The sequence below is a fragment of the Vulpes lagopus genome, chromosome 10, assembly GCF_018345385.1.
Source record: "Vulpes lagopus strain Blue_001 chromosome 10, ASM1834538v1, whole genome shotgun sequence".
NCBI lineage: Eukaryota > Metazoa > Chordata > Mammalia > Carnivora > Canidae > Vulpes > Vulpes lagopus.
In genome coordinates this window covers 9,803,204-9,825,930 of record NC_054833.1, presented here as the reverse complement: position 1 = coordinate 9,825,930, position 22,727 = coordinate 9,803,204, and the positions used below count along the sequence as shown (strand labels likewise).

At 42.3% G+C, this 22,727-nt stretch overlaps 1 protein-coding gene across 1 annotated transcript in view; it reads left to right on the top strand.

Moving 5' to 3' along the window:
* CAP2 (cyclase associated actin cytoskeleton regulatory protein 2) overlaps positions 1-22,727 on the top strand; it is a 146,474-nt gene that overhangs the window by 5,544 nt on the left and 118,203 nt on the right. The window contains exon 2 of the mRNA XM_041771023.1: positions 19,114-19,235. Within this exon, the coding sequence (XP_041626957.1) occupies positions 19,115-19,235 (121 nt within the window). The 5' untranslated portion in view covers position 19,114. The remainder of the gene's footprint in view (positions 1-19,113; positions 19,236-22,727) is intronic.

Genomic DNA, 22,727 nt, shown 5'->3' with positions numbered 1-22,727 from the left:
GATCATTATGGATTTATAATAATAATAGTAATAATGTCACGTGACCTGGCTCATTAATTAGACATCTAATAATCCTGGTTTCTTGTTGACCACTTAACTGAGTGGAAAAGGTACAATAATCCCAACATGAAAACTCACATCTATCTAATGAAAGGATAAGTTAGGTAACCTTGAGAGTCTTATACTCCTTAGCTTCTCAGAATTTAAAGGCCATTATACAAGTGTGATCTAAAATCATTCTAGTTTTGATAGTGTATTAAAGAGCAGGAGAGGAGCGCCTGGGTGGCCCAGTTGGTTAAGCATCTGCCTTCGGCTCAGGTCATGATCTCAGGGTCCTGGGATGGAGCCCCACATTGGGCTCCCTGCTCGGTAGGAGCCTACTTTTCTCTCTGCCTCTGTTCCTCCCCCCTGCGTATGCTCACTCTCCCTCTCTCTCAAATAAATAAAAAAAAATCTTTTTTTAAAAAAAGAGCAGGAGGGTCCTGGGAGTCTGGAAATTGAAGCCAGGTGTCTCTGCCTTAGTATTGAAGACGGGGGTAGTCCCTGGTGAAGCAAGATGCTAGAGACAACAGAGACAAACCTTGTAGTAGTACACAGTATGCTAAGAAAATAACCCTTATTACTTTCTATCAGTCCATGTGGAAATCCAGAGAAACTCTGGGATCTGTTGATTATGTCTTCATTCCCCTATGTTGGATGATTTGGATGACTGTTGTTAGGTCCAGCACAGTGAAGGTTGCTAGGGAGGCAAAGAGTAATACCAAGGAAGGAAGATAAGATAAGGAAGATAATAATAAACAGGAGGCGTCCCTGGCTGTGCACACATGTCTCAAAGGATCTCCTAAGGTCCTAGTCACCATTAGTTCCAACCTGTTTGCATTTAGTTTTATTCAGAGGAGAATCACTGGATTTTTTTCCCCCAAAGATTTATTTGTTTATTTTAGAGAGAAAGAGCAAGTGCCAGTGAGGATGAAGAGGGGTAGAGCGAGAGTGAGAGAAAAACTTTAGTAGACTCCGTGGTGCTCAATCGGGAGCCTGGCTCGGGGCTCGATCTCAGAACCCTGAGATCAGGATCTGAGCTGAAACCAAGAGTCAGATGCTTAACCGACTGAGCTACCCAGGTACCCCAGAATCATTGGATTTTTATGAAATAAATTGATTATTTTACTCTAAGGCAACAAGAAGCAAAGTGGACCACGCTAAGATAATTAGCCAGTTGGATTTTCCAGAACCTGGTACAATAGGCTTCCAGACCGATTATAGTGTGATGTGTAGTTAAGGCTGTCCGTTTTACATATTCTCCATTTAGAAGCCCAGAGTGTGTAGGTAAGGGATTGATGAGATATGAGGGTCGTCTTTGCATCCACTGAACACTGTCTGGGACTTGGGCTCATACCCATCCAGTGGCAGGGAACCCCGATATCTGGTCTAGTGAGCAGGTTGATGGAAGAAGAGTCCGTCCAACTGATTGGCGTTTGGTAGACCACACACAGTTTATTCTGGTATCGTCTTCTAGAATGCTGGAAGCTGTGGCTGCAGATTTTCAGTGATGCGATGCAGGTTCACAGGTATTTAGCCAAAATTCTTAAAGTTGCCATTTTGATTCCTCCTTCATTTCCATTTCTGCTTCTTCGTTGCTCTTCTGCTCTCGTGGTGCTCTCTGTTGTTCAAAGTTCCCTCTGTGCACAGCCCTCTGGCTCTTCTTCTTCCCTCAGCATCTCTTCTGAGTGGAAGGTGGACAGTTATCTAATACAAGTTCTCCAGTTACTGAACATGTTTAAAAAGAGGTTTGCTAATGCAGATGAGTCTAGATTGGATAGAATCAGGGGTGGATTTCATTTTTGTGCTTCTTATTTTAGGCCAACAATCTTTAAACTGTCTACATTAACTGTATTCAAAGACTTCCCTCCAGGTACATGCACACAGGTGTTGAGAAAGTAAATTTCCAGATCCTCCTCTTCCCTGTGTCCTTTTCTCAAAGACTAGTCTTCTTGAGAGCAGGTGTGCCACAGAGATGCAGGTTCTCTCTCTCATCTTCTTTTTCCATTAGTGCCTTTCTCTCGTTTTACCTAAGAAATGACTATATCTCTAATCCATCTTCCTAATTCATTTTACTAAAAAGGCCTATTTCTAACCTATTTTTTACTAAACTGCACTCTCCAAGGATATAAATAACTAGGGGATGAGGAAGGCAGAAAGGGAGACATTTCAGAATATCAGCTTTAGGGTAAGAAAGTGAATGATTCTCTGAAATCATTCTGAAAGTGAATGCCTGGACATCGCAAATCAAGTGTTTTCTAAATGTCCTCCCAAAACACACACACAAAACACACACACACACACACACACAACACACACACACACAAAACTGAAGATCAATCTAATCAAATTGTAAACTGATATTAAAGGACAAACTTAGAAAAGAATGAAATCAGGATTCTTGTACAAATGAAAAATGAACATTTTAAAAAATACTTATTTGAGACAGAGAAAGAGCATGAACAGGGGGAGAGGCAGAGGGAGAAGCAGACTCCCTCCTGAGCAGTGAGCCCTACACTTGATTCCAGGCTTGATTCCAGGACCCTGAGATCACAACCTGAGCCGAAGGCAGACACTTAGCCAACTAAGCCACCCAGCCTTCCCAAAATGAATACTTTTAAACATACTAAAAAAATGAGAGAGCTGGGAAGGTCTACAGTCAGTTCAAAGGAGACCACTGAGAGGAAGGTTGAAATGAATTTGCTTAATTTGTTTTGAATTGGCTTCTTCCACAGTGAGAGAGGAAAGTCAGTTGAACTTCCAGAGGATAAAACTTACATGCTTTTGAACAATAATTACCTACTTTCCAATCAGTTTTCTACAAGTTAACTGCTATGTCTACAGAATTGTAAATGACCCTCGTCAAAGACAGTGAATGGCTGAGATAAGCCAGTTGGATGAGCAGATAGGGTGCTCATGAGTCCATCATCCCAGTTTCTCCTTACACTGATGATTCAAATAATTTTTGATATTTCTTCACCATGTGATGTTTAGTATACTCAGGAACTCAAATAATGAAGTGACCTTTCTCTTACAAAATGGCACCCATTCCCATCTTCTCATTTATGTGGACATAGTTTCCCAGCATTTACTCTGATAAAAACAAAAGGTGAGAAATTGATGGTCAGCTTTGACTCATTCTAGTAATAAATATACTCATCCACATATGCATGAAAAATTTGAGAAATGAAAGTGCTCAAGAGAGGTTTTCCAATAAAAATTACTTCTCATATACATTTAGTAATTATCAATCTTTGTAGTATTTGTGTTGTTTTGATAAGTTGCATTCAGAGTTACAGTGGTAACAATCAGGAGAGCATTTTTTTTGCCACTGAATTTAAAGTTAGGCTTATAAACATAGTTTTGACGCAGAAAAGTATGATAGAATAATGAATAAAAGGTATTAAAGCATAAAATAAATAAACCTAGTATACATTTCTATAGGGCAAGAGGAATGGAAACATAAGTTCGAGGAGAAAATGTAATTATGAGAAATTTGTGACTGTCAAAAAGCAACCTGTTGGTGGGTGTATGGTGTATTTTTTTAAATGAATATGAATTTCAGTGTCTGAGAATGAGAAATCAGTTTATTTTTGTGGGTCAATATTAGCAGAATGCTAAAGGTTACATTCTCTGTAGCCATCTACATTTTGCTAAGATTTTTTTTTACATGTCCATCTAAAAATGGGCAGGAGGGTTTTACAGAATGCTTTCTGGATATTTATGACTGAAAATTTGGAAATCCTTTTTGTAGCTTATCCTTCCTCTGTTTTCAGACCAAAGTATCAACTACGGTCAGTAATAAGGGAACTGGTGTCTGCACGTTTAGTGTTGATAACGGAACCAAATTGTTGATAGGCAGGGTTCTAGTGACTCCTAGTTCTGCTAGATTTAGGGAAGACGTTTAAGAATAAAGGTCTTAGGGCACCTGAGTGGCTTGCATTCAGTTAAGGATCTGCCTTCGGCTCAGGTCATGACTTCAGGATCCTGGGATGGAGCCCACTGGGCTCCCTGCACAGCGGGGAGCCTGCTTCTCCCTCTCCCTCTGCGTCTCCCCCTGCTTGTGCTCTCACTCACTCTCTCTCTTCCTCTCTCTCAAATGAATAAATAAACATCTTAAAAAAAAAACAACTAAAGGTCTTGATGCTTATGACACCTCTCAAAAGGGAATGATAGCTTATCAGGTTTTATTTCTTTTTAAGTGGTTATATCCTCACTGTTCTCATCTTTCTTGGTCTCCCCTTTGGAGACACTTACTGTAAGTTATGTGTGTGTGCATGTCCGTGTATATTATTAACCAGACAGCACTGTTTGGATCTGTCAGTGTGTAGTTTTCATCAGGTTTGAGAAACGTTTGCTCATTATTTCTTCGGGTATATTTCCCACCGCAATCTCTTTGTCCTCTCCAGGGATACCAAGGCACTAATATTAAACCTTTTAATATTGTCCTACAGGCCTCTTAAGCTCTGTTCAATTCTTTTTCTCTCTGTTCTTCAGGTTGGATAATATTGATACCATCAGGTACACTGTAGCTTCCCTTTGCAATCGCCATCCTGCTATTGAGCTCATCCAGTGTGTTTTTTGCATTGTATTTTTTGGCTCCAAAATAGTCACTTGTTTCTTTTTTATGGGTTCTGTGCCTCTGCTGAGAACTTCTGTCTTTCCATTCATCCTAAGAATGTTTACCTTTATCTCCCGGTACATCATTAAAACAGCTCCTAGAAGTCTGTCCAATAATTCCAACATCTGTGTCATTTAGGGGTTACCATTTGTGGATTGTTTTTTCTCTTGAGAACTGATTGCATTTCCCCCAGTCCCTTGCGTGTATTTTGTTGTTGTTGTTGTTGTTTTCCATTTACCAGGCAGTCAGCCCAGTTCTGTCTTGCGTTCTGTGGGCAGTGGTTCCAACATCAGTGCAGTTTTGAAAATCTTTGCTGTGCTGCTTTGTGTCCCGTGGAATCACTATTTAGGGCTTAGTGTGGACTTGAGCCATGGCTTCTACTGCAACTTGGATCTCAAAGCCTTTGGATCTGGCCCACTCGTGTGCAGCTCTGGGCAAGCCTGGGGCTTGTGCTGGTTCATGTACAGGATCAAGGGACCTCTTTCTCCAGCACAGTCTTCTCTGGGATTTCTCTCTCACCGTCCTATCCCCAGAGCCTTTTCCTCCTACCTGGGCTTCTGGCCAGAAAGACTGGGTTTCTCTTGCAGTTTCAGCCGCTCACACTGCCATGGTATAGTTCCCGGAGACCAGGGCTGTCCTCAGGGCTGAGCATTGAGAAGAAAGGAGGAGGAAAATGCTAGTACATAGTACAGATGGATTCTCCCCCACATTCTTTGTGGAGCTTTTTTTTTTTTCTTTTTTGAAGATTTTATTTATTTATTCATAAGAGCCCAATGCAGGACTCGGTCCCAGGACCCCGGGATCATGCCCTGGGCCAAAAGCAGATGCTCAACCACTAAGCCACCCAGGTGTTCCCTCCCCACACTCTTTGGACCACAGGGACCTCTTTACCCTGCTCTTCTGGCAGTAACACCAGAGAAGCATTTCGTTGCTTCTGCTGCTGCTTGCTGTTCTGTGGTGCGGCTCCATGGCTACAGCCACTCTTGGGGTACAAAAATGAATCCCACCCCAACACGCATGACCCTGGACTTTCCGTACATTTTTCCATTGCAGGGCCTTCCTTCCAGGTCTTCTGGCCAAAAAGAGGAGGTTGCTCTCAGAGTCATTGTTGCCTGAACCCCCTGCATAGTTCCAACTTCAGGTCAACCCTGAGGAGAAAAGAAAAAAAAAAACCCAAAACACATTCCCAAATAAGTCTCCTTTTCAAGTGTTGATCACTTTCCTCAATTCACCCACTGCTATTTATCTTTCAGAGTCAGGGAGTTTGCATTTTGAATTTTGAACAGTTTAGAGCGAGGCTGGAGTGGGCAATTCCCTCTTGATCGATACCTCCTTTTGATACTTTTGATCCCTGTGTCCCCCAGGCCCCCCCAATGTCTTGGTTCTGCATTGTCCTCTTTCTCTATACCGTCCTTACTTTGGGCTTCTGGGTCTAAAGAGAAAAAAGAAGGAGGAGGAGGAGGAGAAAGCAGCTGCTGCAATCTTTTGGTGGTCCACAGCTCTGTTTGAAAACACCAATTTTGTTAAAAGTAATAAATCAAAGTTAAGTATGAACGTAGCCACCGGGGAAGGGGATGCTGGAGATGCATGAAGAAGCAGAGGGATCTTGGGGCCAAATCCATCAACCTGGCTCTTCGAAGACAAGTGATCACACCTGCATTTGTTAAAAATGTCCATGCACAAAACTGGCCCAGCTCTTGAAAATTAATAATTGGGGTTCTGCTTTTTTTCGGGGTTCTCCTTTTAAGAGAGTTGCTGAATCTGCTCTTCAGCTGTGTAACTCTTCCAGTGAATGCCAGCACGTTTGAGATCAGAAGGGATTCCAGCAAACCTTCCTGCCTTCAGTCTTCACGGTGTTCTTAACGCCAACGCTACAGGGTTTAGCGAAGTGCAATGTGTTTAGTCAAGTCGTGAGAAGTAATGGACCGTAGCAAATGCGACCCCCCTTCATGCTCTCAGGTACGAATGTCCCTGCCGTTGTGTGTGCTGAGGCATAGCCTTAGAAGCACAGTGTGTGAGATGTCCCTGGTCATCGTGTGGGGGTGACCCGCGCATCCTATGTGCACACCCCCCCCCCCAGGAGGCCTGCGGGGCGCTCAGAGATAAATTAGAACAGGGATGCTCGGACATCATCTCCCAGTTCACAAAGCTCACCTCATCATCTCCTCAGAGCTCTCCCCAAATCCCATGGCTGTTATTATTAGGCAGGTGATACAGTTCTACCCCAGGAGCCCCCCTTTTCCCCTCGCTCCTTGCAGCCACCAGCTGTCACCCCCGTAGGCACTTTGAGCTCAAAGTCTAAAGCGGAGCTCCTTGTCTTTGCCGGCCACCTGCAAGCCTTGGCACCTGCACCTGCACCGCCCAGCCCCAGGGGGAGGCATCCTACATGTCCTGCCTTCTTGCTCTCTTTCCCCCCTGGCCCTACCGATCCTGTAGCCCTGTCTTAGATCGCCTGCATTCTCGTTCATTCTCACACCTTCCCCAGGCCACTGCCACCTAGTAGTAAATCCCCACATCTCCTCTCAGCCTTGTCCACCACTCCTGCCAGCTACTCATCAATCCCTGGTTTTCCCGTGTGCTTTTAGATGGCTTCTGGCACACAGTCAATGCTCAATAAATATTTTCTAGCTGTAATGCCTCCGTGGCTTGGCACATGCTGGACACAGGCTCAGGGAAGTATTGACCTTACTTACCTGTCTTCCGAATAACACCTCTTCATCCTTGGAGATTTGGCTTAGCATCTAACTAAACTTTAAAAGCCTCCTTCCTTCCCAGGGCTCACTTGAGTATCTGCCTTTCTTGACGTCCCCTGCCCCACCCTAGCCCCTGTGCGTGCACCTGCTCCCAGGGCACTCCTGTGCACCTCTATCATAGGATTTCTCAAAGTGTGGGGTCCTTTTATTCTGAAGTGTGCTTCTGAGAAATGCAGGCTGCTGGGAATACCCAGAACCACTGAATCAGTATTGCTGAGAGCAGAGCCCAGGAATCTGCATTTTGGAGGCCCCACTTCTCCCCAGCGGTTCTGATGCTGTGTGAACCCTTGCTCTACTCTGTCCCCTGTCTTGGACCCTACAGAGCTGGTTCTGGGAGTGAGGGTGTGGCCTCTCAGAGCAGTCTTTGGTTAAAGTTAGTTGCCACCTAGGTCTTTGCTGGTAGTTAAGAACATCAAAGTTACTCAGATTTAACTTTCTTTTCTTTCTTTCTTTCTTTCTTTCTTTCTTTCTTTCTTTCTTTCTTTCTTTCTTCTTTCTTTTTTTTTAACATTTTATTCATTTATTCATGAGATGCACAGAGAAAGGCAGAGGGAGAAGCAGGCTCCATGCAGGAGGCCCGATGCGGGACTCAATCCTGGGACTCCAGGATCATACCCTGAGCCAAAGGCAGACACTCAACTGCTGAGCCACCCAGGTGTCCTTCTTCTTGATTTTCTCAATAACATTTTCTTTTCTCTAGCTTACTTTATTATAAGAATACAGTATATAATGCATATAGCACACAAAATATGAGTTAATTGACTCTTTATGTTATTGGTAAGGCTTCCAGTCAACAGTAGGCTGTTAGTAGTGAAATTTTGGGGGAGTCAAAAGTTATATGTGGATTTTTGATTGCACAGGAGGTGCTGGAACCCCTTAACCCTGCGTGGTTTAAGGATCAGTTGTACCTGTTTGTTTTTGAAAGCTTTATTGAGGTACAGTTTTGCATACCATAAAATTCGCCCATTTTAAGTGCACAATTCAATGATTTCCAGCATTGTGCACCTGCCACCACGATTCTGTCTTAAATCATTTCCCTCACTTCAAATAGAAACTTCGTGCCCATTCGTACTCACTTCCCATTCCTATCTCCAGCCCTAGGCAACCACTAATCTACTTTCAGTCTCTAGAGATTTGCTTTTTCTGGATATTCATATAAGTGGAATTGTACAGTACTTGGTCTTCTGTGCTGGGCTCTTTCACTTAGCATGATGTTTTTGAGGTTCATCAATGTTGTAGAATGTATCAGTACTTCTTTTGTTTTTCTTTTTCTTGCTGAATAATATTCTGTTGTATGGATACATTTTGTTTATCCATTCATCAGCTGATGGACTTATAGGCTGTTTCTTCTCATGTTTTGGCTATTATGAATGATGATGCCATGAACATTTGCACCTGTGGACATACATTGCCCTTGAGTAGATAGCTATCAGTGGAATGGCTGGGTCACACAGCAAATGTATACTTGACTTTTTAAGAAACCTCCAAACTGTTTCCATAGCAGCTGCACCATTTTACCTTCCCACGGGAGTGTAGGAAGCTTCTGATTTCCCCACTTCCTCACTGGCACTTGTTACTATCTGTCTTCTTGGTGATGGCCATCCTCGTGGATGCGAAGTGGTATCTCCTTGTGGGTTTGTTTGATTTGCATTTCCGTGATTAGTATTGATGTTGAGCATATTCCTATATCCTGCTGGCTCTTTGCATATTTTCGCTGGGAAAATGTCTAGTCAAATATTTTGGCCAATTTTAAGTTGGGAGTATTTTTCTTATTTTTGAGTTGTAAGAGTTCTTTATATATTCTGCACCCAAGGAGAGCAGCATGTATATTTTATGGAGGGACAGAAGGTCCATGGAAACCCTTCCCAGGCTATGGTATCCTAGCCAGTGGAGTCTCCATGGTTCTTTTTCCAGTGGCCCTTGGGGACCTCCTAGAAACATCCATTTGACCCACACCTCCTCCATAGGCTAAACAAGAGCAAAAGGGCAATGTGGGGACACAAAAAAGAAAGATGTCCCCAACAGCATGGAAGCTTAGGAAGGGTCATGGAGTGAGTTAGGGGAGGGAGCTTGTTTTCGGCAAAGGGTCTTTGCCTCACCTTTAGCTAAGAGAGTTCACACTTCATGATGGGAAAATGAAATAGGGATCTGTCCTGGTCCCACTCAACATTCAGACTCTTACAATTTTATGGCTCTGTCCTTACCCAGCACCAGCACCAGCACCCCAAGTCAGGGCACAGAGCCAGCCTTCAAGATATACTTAGACTTCCCCCGTGGCCTCAGTTCCCACTGGGTTCTTCCCTGCTAAATGGCCCAGTTCCCTGCTGCCTGGTGTCCTGGAGTGCTGGACTGTCCCCGGCTGCCCAACTGTCTGTTCCTGAAGGAGATCATGGCCCGCTGAGGAATCTGTGTCTCATCTGTGTGGCCCTGGCAGCCAGCGCAGAACACAGCTCGAAACACATTTGCACAGTTTCCTTAAGTCAGCAAATGAAGAAGGAGGGATGAATTCGTGTATTAGAAGATAGTAAATTGAGCCTCAGATGGGTTAAGTCATCTGCCCAGGGCAATGTAGGCTGTCAGTTAAGGGGCTGGACTCTCAAATTAAGGTTCTCTGATGCCAAAACACTTTTTCCACTATAGTGGGCTATGAGTCCTTGCCTCTTATCTTCAGATTCCCACTTAGAGGAGAAATATTTGTGTCACAAGACAAATCAAGGAGGCTCCCGAGAAGTGATAGGAGCAGAGTGGTGAGGGCAGATGGAAAGGGGGTTGTCCTCTCTACGAGTGGTTGTTTATTTTACCCTCCTGTACCCCACTCTGAATTTGGTGGTGATGACAAGGAGTAAATGGCAGGTGGTAAAGAGAGGCTACCTCTGATCTGGGGACATGGTGCAGCCTTTCGGAGGAGTTAAGATGTAGAGTATGGGTGCAGCAGTGCCGAGCAGGACCATTGAGGCAGTGGGAGCAGCAGAACGGTGGCACAGGAGAGGAGCGGTGGGGGAGGGGGACATGTTTGGGAAGGCATGACTTGTCTCTGTGACTGGGTCTTAGGAACCAGCTGAGGTGTAGAAGGCTGGGGTGAGGTCCTTTTGCAAGTCCAGCTGAAGACAGCTTGCCTTTTTTCTCTGCCCTGGGACCTTACTAAGAGGCTTTGGAGGAATCCATTGGCTGATCAGGAGCTTGTATGTTTTTTCCGGTTTTGTAAAAAATGTAAGGTGTTCTTTTATTTGTGTGATTCCCTGATCTTTCCCATTCTGGTTTTCCTGTTTCAAAATTCAGAGACTTGAGGCACTTCGGTGGTTGAGCATCTGCCTTTGGCCAAGGTCATGATCCTGGGGTCCGGGGATCAAGTCCCCATAGGGAGCCTGCCTCTTCCTCTGCCTAGGTCTCTGCCTCTCTCTATGGGTCTCTTGTGAATAAATAAATAAATAAATAAATAAATAAATAAATAAATAAACTTTAAAAATAAATTCAGAGACTCGTTAAACTTCTTTGCAATAAAAAGAAAATGTTGGCTTTTTTTTTTCCCTGTTTGGTGAGAAGCTGGCCCCAGAAATGATCCATAGGAGAGTAAACAGAAGCTATAAAGGAGGCATGTTGGCAATGCAAGCATATCTCTTAGAAAAACAACTCCCTGGCTTGATTGAGCAGGGTCTGTTTCCAGCCCCTCCCTAGATGGCTGGGCAAGAAATAAATATATTTTAATGCCCCTTAATTTTCTACCCATCATGTGCATTGTGTTTGGCAGATAGTGGAAACTAACTGCATGAATGAAACCAGCATATTCAGTGAGCCAGTCAATGAATGAAGGACTGAAGACCATGGTTATTTCTTCTACACATCCTGTTACCCCATCAGTGATAGCAAACCACACAATTCCTTCCCCCAGTGATTGGTAGCTCCTGGAGGAAAGAAAGAAGGTAACTGTTGTAGTCATGATAAGGAGAAATTAACCTCTAAGGCAGCCGGGTTTGATGATAGTTCGAGAATTTGTTTTTTTTTTTTTTAATTTGGGTGGATTCATAGAGAAAGTAGTCCGTTGTGACTTTACTGTTTCGAGAGAGCTCACATGGAAGCCAACTTCCCAGTCTCATCATGAGAAAAGTTTAGAAAGTCTTCCATCTCCTGTCACAAGTTTCAGCTTTGACTCATGATCTTTGGAAGCCCTTGAACCTGGGTCTTCATCATAGAGTTAAGGGAGAAACGCTCACCACAATGATCTCTGCACCTTTGGCCTAGTGAGGAGGACTTCCACCAGCAGTCTTGAACCTGGAAGACCCAACCGTTGTTAACACAGAAATGTTACCACAGTAGGGTTCTCCCTGGCTTGTTTTATGAACTTGCTGTGAGGAATTTACAAAACCCTTTGGACAATGTGGAGTTTTAAAAATCTTGAAATCCCGAAGAGAAGAGGAGCTGGGGAAAACCCCAGGTTCGCAGTCCAGAGAGCAAGGGTCTCTTGTGAATCTTGAGAGGAAGCCTCTGTGGTTTTAAGTGGGAAAAACTAACCCAGGGTCTTCTTCTAAATGGAAGCTGCTCCTGTGAAAATTTGGCTTGCCACCTGATCTGGGATTATGCCAGTGAGTGGGCAGGCAAGGGAAAGGCGGTGAGGGGTAGCCAATTAATTAGTCAATCAAAAAATATTTATAGAATTCCCTATGTACGCGGCAGCAGGCAAGACTCAGCGGGAGATGGGAGAAGAGTAAAAGGTGGTACCTCAGCCCATGAGGGGCTCAGACTTGTCTCTGGGACGCAAGGTGTGCATGTGCTAGCAGAAAAGATAGCACGAGACAGTAGTTTAATTGAGCAGAGTGTCTTATAGATACCGAGAGTGTAACATAGACAAGTAGGCTGTTGTTCTGGGCTTATCACTACTCTCTACTCTGGGATGTCGGTTTTCAATGCAGCTATGAAAACTGCTTTTTATACTGGTTAGACTAAGTAGTTAGATCTTACCAGAACACTTACCACTGAGCACAAGATGATTTGGATGAGAAAATAGGAAGGATGAAGGAGTATTGTCTTCCAAACATGATTCCACAGAAACTGTGCTTGTCTCCTTAGCAGAGCACTATTTAAAAGCAAACGAGTCATTATAAAAATACGTAGGAACCTCCAGTTATAGGATAAATAAGTCCTGGGGTTGTAATGTTCAGCATGATGACTATCGTTAACAGTACTGTGTTGTGTATTTGAAAGTTGCCAAGAAAGTAGATCCTAAAAGTTCTTGCCACGAGGAAAAACCTTGTAACTAAGTGTGGTGATGGTTAATTGAGCTTATTGTGGGGGTCATTTTGCAATGTACAGTAGTCACCCCTTATCCAAGGTTTCAGTTACCTGTGGTCAGTCGTGGTGGGAAAGTAGGTGATGCTCTTTCTGATGCCACAAGGTCATTAGTAGTCTTACGCTCTCGTCATGGTGCCTGCGTTATTCACCTCACTTCATCTCATCACGTAGGCATTTCATCACCTCCCATCATCACAAGGAGGGTGGGGTATGGTATGAGAAAATATTTTGAGATAGAGGAAGGTCATATTTACATACCTTTCATTACAATATAGCATATTGTTATAATTGTTCTATTTTATTATTAATGTTAATCTCTTACTATGCCTTATATATAAATTAAACTTTATCATAGGTATGGATATACAGGAGAAAAACATAGTATATATAAAGTTTGATATTGTCTGCAATTCCAGGCTTCCACTGAGGGTCTTGAAATGTATCCCTGTTGGATAAAGGAGGACTATTGTATATATATACCAAATAATTATGTGGTTCACCTAGGACTAATACACTATATATGTTGATTATTTCTGAAATTTTTTTTAATGTTTGGGGGAACATATGTGACTAAAAAACTAATTTCATACCAAAATTTTCATTTTATTTATTTACTTATTTAAAGATTTTATTGATTTATTTGAGAGAGAGAGAGTGTGTGTTTGTGTGTGTGTGTGTGTGTGTGTGCACAGGAAGGAGGGGAGGGCCAGACGGAGAGGGAGAAGCAGGCTCCTCTCAAGCAGGGACCTAGCCGTGGGGCTTGATCCCAGACCCTGGGATCATGACCTGAACCAAAGGCAGACACAACTGACTGAGCCATGCAGGTGCCGCTAAAATGTTCATTTTATAGTAACCATTACATGTGATCTTGAGAAAACTTTTCTTAGAAATCTTGGTGGCAGGACATCTGGGTAGCTCAGTGAGTTAAGAGTCCGACTCTTGATTTCAGCTCAAGTCTTGATCTCAGGGTTGTGGGTTCAGGCATGGAAACTACTTTAAAAAAACACACAAAATGATGAGACCTTATAAAATGTTTGTAGGTGTGGGGAACTCTCCTTTTCTGGAAACTACCACAGGAAAGAATAGGAATGCTATCTTTCTTACTGTTTTAAAATAACCATTGCTTATTGGCAGAACATTGGACATAAAATTAGCATTAGGAGCTGAATCTCTGTACCTTAAGGATGAGTTTTATAAAATGACCAGTGAGGCAAAAAATAATTTTTAAATGCATATTATTTCAAGGCAGTATGTGAGAGAATACTGACTGGCTGTATTCTTACTGAAATGTATGAAATATTTGCAAATGTGTGCGGTTGCTGCAAAAGGAGTTTAAATTGTTTAAATATTTAGAAGCCTAACTACTTTATTTGAAAAAAACAAGAACAAACCCAATATGTAGTTTCTAAACTCAGAGATATAATATACAATGACCATTTTCCTATCTTTCTCACACTTCTTGAAAATCATTTATAAAGAAAACATTTGAGGGGCACCTGGGTGGCTCAGTCATTTAAGCATCTGACTCAATTTAGGCTCCAGTCTTTTTTTTTTTTTAATTTTTATTTATTTATTTATTTATTTATTTATTATAGTCAGAGAGAGAGAGAGAGACAGACAGACAGAGGCAGAGACACAGGCAGAGGGAGAAGCAGGCTCCATGCACCGGGAGCCCGATGTGGGACTCGATCCCAGGTCTCCAGGATCGCGCCCTGGGCCAAAGGCAGGCGCTAAACCGCTGCGCCACCCAGGGATCCCCTAGGCTCCAGTCTTGATCTCAGGGTCATGAATTCCGGCCCTGCATTAGGCTCCATGTTAGGTTTTGCATTGGGTTCTGCACTGGGTGTGGATCCTACTTAAAACAAAACAAAACTAAACTAAAAATATGTGCTCAACCATGAGGTTGATCATTGTGAAACTTCCCCAAAAACTTCCTCCAGAAAGGAAAACATAAGTTATGTCAAAAGGATGAAGAATCAGAGAATCGGAATGGCTTTGGACCTCTCAACAATAACCTAGGAAGCCAGAGCACGATGAAGCAGTGCCTTGAAAATTCTGAGGAAGACTTTCTGCCTGGAATTCCAGACTCAGCCAAACCATCAATCAAGTGTGAGGGCAAAATAAAGATATTTTCCGACTTGCAAGTTCTCAAAAAAAAAAAAAAAAAAAAAAAAGTCCTTTCGTGTACTTTTTCAGAAGACAGTGCTCTGAAATTAAAACCGGTAAGGAAGCACACCAAGAAAGAGGAGGATATAGAATTCAAAAAGCAGGTAATACTATGCAAGAGAGAGAGGAGAGGAGGCCCAGGGTGAAGATATAGGGAGGTCTCTGGTCCCAGAGGCGCTGCAGGCCTACAGAGAGCACACCTGCACTCAGAGTGACTCCGGAAGAGATCACCTCTGAGAAGAAAGACTTCATGGCATTCCATGTTTTGGCTCGCTTGAAAGGGGACTTACACAACTGGGAGAAGAGCTCGGAGATAAAGAACTTTTAAGTATGTAGAAAACTGAGAAGCTGAACCACATGGCTGCAGGAAAACAGGTTTGCAAACAGCAGCAACAACAAAATGGAGACTAATCATAGGCTACGTCAGGACTCAGCTGTGAATAGTCATAATTGTGTTGACATTGATGATTGGTCACACAGAAATTGTGACACAACAGTGTTGGGGCAGAAGAAAGTATGCATGCATGTGTTGGTAGGGATTAGGCAAGAAGAATGTAAACCCTCTTCATTTGGGTGGGAACTCAGTGGAGAATGCTTAGCCTGGAAGAGAAACTAGACATCAAGAAAGAAGCCTGGAGGAGGTAATTACCGAATGCAGTAGCTCAAATAATGGAAATCGGTTGATTCTCACTACAAAATGGAAGAGGGCAGGCAGGGGACTGTTGTGTGTTTGGAATAAGCCTTGCAGAACTGTTGACTCTTTAAATTCTGTGCATGTTTAAAAGTTAAACTTTAGGGGCACCTGGGTGGCTGAGTTGGTTAAGCATCTGCCTTTGGCTTAGGTCATGATCTCAGGGTCTTGGGATCGAGCCCCACATCAGGATCCCTGCTCAGTGGGGAGTCTGCTTCTCCCTCTCCCTCCACCCCACCACCCCACTGTGCTCTGTCTCTCTCTGTCTCTGAAATAAATAAATAAAATCTTAAAAAAAAATAATAAAAAGCTAAACTTTAAAAGGGGAAAATTCAAATGAGAAAAAAAAAAAGACAAACATGATGAGTTACACTTCCTATTACACAGGAGCTCAAAAAAGAATATGCCCAAATTAATATAAAACAAGGAATTCACCTCAAGTATAATTCCCTAAGACAGATCATTAGAAGGAGGAAGTCATGAATTTCTATATTCCTCCCCCTTTTTCTTTCCATCCAATGTCATACCCAGCCAGATAATTGTGTTTATTTACTCTAATCCAGAGGTTATAGGAGACCTCATCTTGGGGTTGACTTCTGCCTGAAAAGGAGGACTGGATAGTGGAGGCTAAGTTTGAGCCTCATCATCTGACCTAGGCTCTTTTTTCTTTCTTTCTTTTTTTTAAAATTTATTTTAGAGAGAGGGAGAAAGAAAGAGAGGGGCAGGGAGAGGGCAAAGGGAGAGAGAGAATCCCAAGCAGACCCCCCACTGAGCATGGAACCCAATGCAGGGCTCGGTTTCCTGACCCTGAGACCATAACCCTCAACTGACTGAGCCACCCAGGTACCCCTGACCTAGGCTCTCGATCATCTGTCCATCTGTGTGTCTGGCTTCCCTCTACTTCTCGTCTGATTCTTAGAACATCTTACGTCCAGCCATCTTATATCCCCCTCTTCTGTTGGTGTCCTGGTCCAAGCCCATCTGTCTCTCCACTTGGCTCTGACTCATTCCTTACCCTGACCTTATTGTCTACATCCTCTGCCCTATCCCATTCCTCAGCCTAATTCTTAATTCCTGGCTCCCACTTCTTCATGAAAACTTGGCTCAATCCACTTTGAAAAACCAAGGCGAATGGGACTGCCTGGGAAGAATTTGGAGAATCTGCTGCTCTGTTCTTTCTTCATTCTTGAGAGCCAGGATAACAGCTGAGGGCACATGTGAGGAGAAGCATGTGTGTGCATTTTTGGGAGAAGAGGGTACAGCCATCCTGGACCCCCTCATCCTCCCTGGGAATACTAACACGTATATTTTTGATATTTTGGTGCATTCTTTCTTTTATTTGTTCTTCTGCTTCTCTCGGAAACTGCTCTAAAATTTTAAACCCAGAGGCATCTTTCCAGCTCCCTTGCGTGAGCTGTATTTTGATCTCTTAAGAGGCTGTGACAAGACTCCAGGCCATGGTGATTTTACATGAAGTGACATCTGATTCGCTTCTAGACTGCATTCCATACCAATCAGCCCAGCCCTGCAGTTTGTGGGCTAACTCCTATTGTCTCTCAACATATGGAGCGCTATTAGATAGTGTGAGTTTGAGTCTTGTCAGGGAGGCTGATTAAGCCACAGTCAGGGACAGTCGTCCTAAGTGTGAAATGTAACAGGCCCTCTGAAACAGCACTGTGAGCCTCTGGAGGTGGTTGGTGCCTCTCTGTTGGGGCATCGGGAGCTCGCTAACAAAGCAAACACATTTTTTTTTTCTTAGCATGGGCTTAGGTCTATGGCAGTAACATTTGGCAAGTTGAGTAACAGGGAACGCAGATAACTGTGAACAGATGGACAACTATTAAAAGATTTGAGGGGCTTTTATCATCTCTCAAATGGCCTTCACCCACCTACAGGATACCCAGTTCCCTTGCAAGATTACGTAAAGGGTTCAATTAAATTTCTTCTTCCCTTTTTTTTCTCAATTGCAGTAGAAGCAAAAGCTCTGACGTTAAGAGGAAAAGAATAGATGAGAAACTTCTAATTTTGAATCCTCTTGGGATTAGATGCTGATTTCAGCCGTGCAGAGAATACTGCCCCATATTTTGAAAGAGTAGCTGCTGGCAGTTTTGGAGGAGATGACTTTCCAAAATAGACAGTGAACTCCTCCATCCGTATCTGATGACCATCTGACATTTGGATGCAGAATTACAGAGCTATCCATGTGTTTTGATAAGTATAACCTTGCTTTTAAGAATGGCAGTGGCAAATCATCATGTTTAAGCTCAAAACTAATGAAATACAAAATGCAAAAAAAAAAATAAAAAGCATTACTTTTTTCTTTGGAGAAGTAAAAAATATTACTTAGAGCAAAACTATTTACCCACCCTCTGGGGCAGCACCGTCTCTGATATGGGAGCGTGTCAGTGATCTTTAGCTCAAGATGGTGCTTGGGAAGTTTGCAAGAGTGAGAACTACAGACACTAATTTAAGATGAGGCATGTTTTACTCTCTCTGGGGCAGCAGCCTGCTTTTGCCAAAAGTAGCCATGGGTTGGTATGGTGGGAGCTAGGGTACCTCTAAGCTGGATCTCACGAGCCTGGCCAAATTAGATTGGGTTCCCTTCCTCAGGGGTCACCTTCATAACATTACATTAAAGGGCCAGCAATTTTAAGGCTCTCAGTGTAGCTCTCTAAGAAACATTTGGAAGCAGGAAGGATGGATACCCAACCCCACTTTTATCCTCAATCCCCTTACTCAGCATCAAACCCAATTTATCCCAGCCGAGACTGCTCGGTTACTGAAGCTTCCTGTCTCTAGAAACTACCCCACCTGGAATTAAATTTTTGTCCACAAATAACCAGCAGCCAAAGGAAATAAGCATTTTTTAATATTTTAAATGAAAATCTCCACCATTCAGAATAATTGTAATCTAAAATATTCCAGCGACAGAAACACTAAAGATAGTGATAAGTAGAAGACAGTTAGCTCTTGGAGGTAAAACCCCATTTGCCTGCTAAATGATCCAAGTTTTATAAACTTGTATAAACAGCCCAGTCCCAAGCTGGGCTGTTTGGCTTAAGATAATTGAGTAAATAAGCAATTATCAGTGGGTTTAGTATCCCCTGGAGCATTATACTTGTAGAGAAAGAATCATTGGAAGTAGCTAAAATATGTTCCTTTAGTAGAAGTTGGCAATATTAATTGTGAGATATATGTTCACAGGCTTTTAAGTATATGCTAGACATAGATTGTATCATAGCTGGAGGACGCATCCAAGGAGACACTTGTTAATGGCATCGGGAGTGAATTTCTTGTATATTATATATGGGACATGTACATGTCATTGAATTGAATGGAAAATAAGATCAATATACTTTGTGGGTTTCTTTTGTTCCAAATTTTATGTTTTTGAAATTTTACCTATTTTCCTGCTCTGGAGAAATACTCTCCAGGTAATGAAAGCCATTCCAAGCAATTTGTATTTTCCTTCTCAATGCTGTTAAGTCTACTGGTGTCAGCTTGCTAATCCTCCCCGACATTCACACGGACTCCGTTTGTGTCTTCTGTTTTTCTAGAATGGCAGAGATGCAGGGACTGATGGAGCGACTGGAGCGGGTGGTCGGCCGACTGGAGGTACTGTCTGCAGAGTCACACCGGCCTCCTGGGGACTTCGGGGAAATTAATGGTGTCAATGGAGGTAGGACACAAACTGTTGTCATTACTGGTCTCTGTGAGGGTCTCTTAATGTTATCCTTCTCACTTAGTTCTCAAGAAACATTTTTTAAAATATTTTATTTGTTTATTTGACAGAATGAGAAAGAGAGAGAGAGAGAGAATAAGCAGAGTGAACTGCAGGCAGAGGGAGAGGGAGAAGCAGACTCTCTGCTGAGCAGGGAGCCTGATGCAGGTCTCGATCCCAGGACCCCGAGATCATGACATGAACCCAAGGCAGATACTTAACTGACTGAGCCACCCAGGTGCCCTTCAAGAAATATTTTTATTGACTTTCTGCAATTTTCATACTCTTTCATTTATATGTGACCATGACATTAACCAGATGCAAGCCATCCCTGAAAAGGGGAAAAGAAAAATATTTCAACGCATAATCCACAAAAATTACCAGTTATCTGTGCCTATTTCTAATCAAATTTGCCTTTAAAATTATATGCTCATGCCACACTTGAAAAAAAAAATGTTTAGGGGCACCTGGGTGGCTCAGTGGTTGAGCGTCTGCCCTGGGCTCAGGTCATGATCCCGGGGTCCAAGGATCAAGTCCTGTATCAGGCTCCTGGCAGGGAGTCTGCTTCTCCCTCTGCCTCTCTCTGTGTGTCTCTTGTGAATAAATAAATAAATAATAAATAAATAGATATTTTTAAAAAACATTTTAAAATATTATATGATCAGACATAAAAAGCTAACTATGTAACATAAGAAGTTAACACTAAGGATCCCATATGTGGCAAACGCTTTAAGTTATCGACAGTAATTTTTCTAATTCCTTCTTGTCTGAGGTTGTAGATTTAACAAAATAAAAATACAGGACACCCAGTCACATTTGAATTTCAGATGGACTACTTTTTTTTTTTTTTTTTGGCATAAGTGTGTTCCAAATACTGCATGGGATATACTGCATGGTACACACTTATTCTAAAAATTTATTCATTGTTTATTTGAAATTCAAATGTAACCGGGGGCTCTGCATTTCATCTGGCAACTCTATTCTTGTGTCAAGTACATTTCCTCTTTATCTGACCCATTTTGAATCCTATCAGGCTTTGGGGGCTGGGAAAAGCCTTGGGGAATGGGGGCTTCAAAAAAAAAGCTTTCACCAGGCAAGATCCACATTGGTGCTTCTAGAATTTCAGGCATATTTGGAGCTGTGCCTTGGGACAGAAATTACTGTGTGAGCACAAATGCACAGGCTGGTCTTCCCCCCCCCCCCCCCCCCCCCCCCCGGAACATAATGAAAATTAAAATGCTTTGAATGAATTGAAAGGGGGTGTTGTTTAAAGGGAGGCTGCCAGGGGCCTGTAAGTTTCTTCCACATTAACTGAGACACATCTGTGATTTCATTTTAAGCCTCTTTTTGTTAACTATATAGTTGGTATATGAGATTCAGTAAACCTCATTTGTAAGGAAATATTTTCATATTCGCTTCAGTAACTTGGTTTCCTTATGTCTTTGACATCAGGTGATCAAATTACAATTGCTGACCACAGAGAGAAAATCTGTAAATACATAAAATAAAGTTAAAATCCCAATTCTCAGAAGACTGTGTTGTTGAATGAAGTGGGGGGAATAATTTGAACCTCTTTAGGCTTCAGGAGGTACTGGACTACACTTCGTATTTTCTTTGTGAAAAAATAATTTTCGGGGAAAATGAATTAGCTAAACAAAATTGGAAGGCTATAATTAAATTACTTATGTATTTAAACAAGTATTTTCTAATATAGCAAATCATTCTAAACCAGTTATTAAAATAAGGTCTTGTAAAACAACTTAGCCAGCAATTTCTTATCCAACTTGAAATGAAGTAGGATTATTGGTAAGCAGGATAATTAGCAAAATATCCAAATGATACCCATCCTTAAAACATTTTATTAATCTTAAATAGCATTACTTTCATTTCTTAATTTAATGAGCTTTGATGATCTTCTAAATTCTATTTTTAGTTTTTTAAAGATTTTTATTTATTTATTCATGAGAGACACAGAAAGAGAGGCAGAGACACAGGCAGAGGGAGGAGAAGCAGGCTCCATTGAAGGAGCCCCATGTGGGACTCGATCCTGGGAATCCGGGATCACGCCCTGAGCCAAAAGCAGACACTCAACCGCTGAATCACCCAGGTGTCCCTAAATTCTATTTTTAACAAGTCCTTGAGGGCAACCTCTTACTCTAAATATAAACATCATTATTACAGTGATGTTATAAATATATTTTTTTTAATTCTTAAGTTTAAAGGAAACTTTAGATGGAACCATTACAAAATCTGTAATGTGCACAAATCAGAGAACTGCCTACTTATGATACTGGTGCTATGTTGGTTTTTTTGATGTATTTTCTTTCTTTCTCCCCCTGATAATCAGGTAAGTTTGTCTCAACAGTTGAAGAAGTATTTTTGTATGCCTGCCAAGTAACAAGTACTACATTATATGCAAAGAAATCTAAGCTGAATTATACATATAGTCAGAATATTATTAGATACAGTCAGGATCCTCCAGAATCTTTGGTCTCCATGCATTACTATTCAGGGCCACAGATGCTTTGGTTAAGGGATGCTCACAAGCTGCAGTTTGGGAAAAAAGGTCATTAAAGGCTGCCCAGAGAAGGTGTGAGCAGAGCTGAGTGATGAAAGAAAATTGGAAAATAGTCCCTTTTATCACCACTCCTTTTGCTATGTAGAGTGCTTTGTCGCATTTCTAAAACCTCCCACTTTAAACACATAGCAGAGACTTCTGAGGTGTCTCCCCCTGCAACAGATGGGTTTATTTGCTTCCAAGTGGATCTATAAGGAATCTTTGGGCTTGCCCCCCTTTTACATTCCAGAAGTTGGTATGGACTGTATTTTGAATGTTACAGTAACTCAGCTTCAAGAGCCTGCTTAGAAGTTAGGCTGTAGGTGCACAACACTGTCAACAACTGTTTGCATCACCCTCTGGGCCTGTGGAAATGGGCCTCTAGGAAAAAGACAGAAGCTTTATCCTACAGGTTTATGAGCATGGATACTTCAGTACAGTATGAGAAAGGGAATCCTAGGTTTTGGTTTGGATTTTTTTTAAAGATTTTATTTATTTTTTATTTGAGAGAAAGAGAGTGAGAAAGCATGAGTAGGGGAGGGGCAAAGGGAGAGGGACAAAAAGACTTCCCACTGAGCAGGGAGCCCAATGTGGGGCTTGATCCCAGGACCATGGGATCATAAGCTGAGCCGAAGGCAGATGCTAAACCAACTGAGCCACCCAGGTGCTCCTGGTTTGGATTTTAATTATCTCTAGGGTTGAGTTTCTCCATATTAGGGCCACAAAATCTGGGACTGAGACAGTTTATCTGTTAGTTTAAGGCAGGAAAAGAGAGGCAGAGCATGCCAGATTGGGCTGATGTCACTTGGGTTTTGACAGTAAGTTGCCAGATCAAAACTTAATGTGAGTTAGCTCAACAGTCCTTTTCATGCCTCCCAACTCCCCTTCCTTCC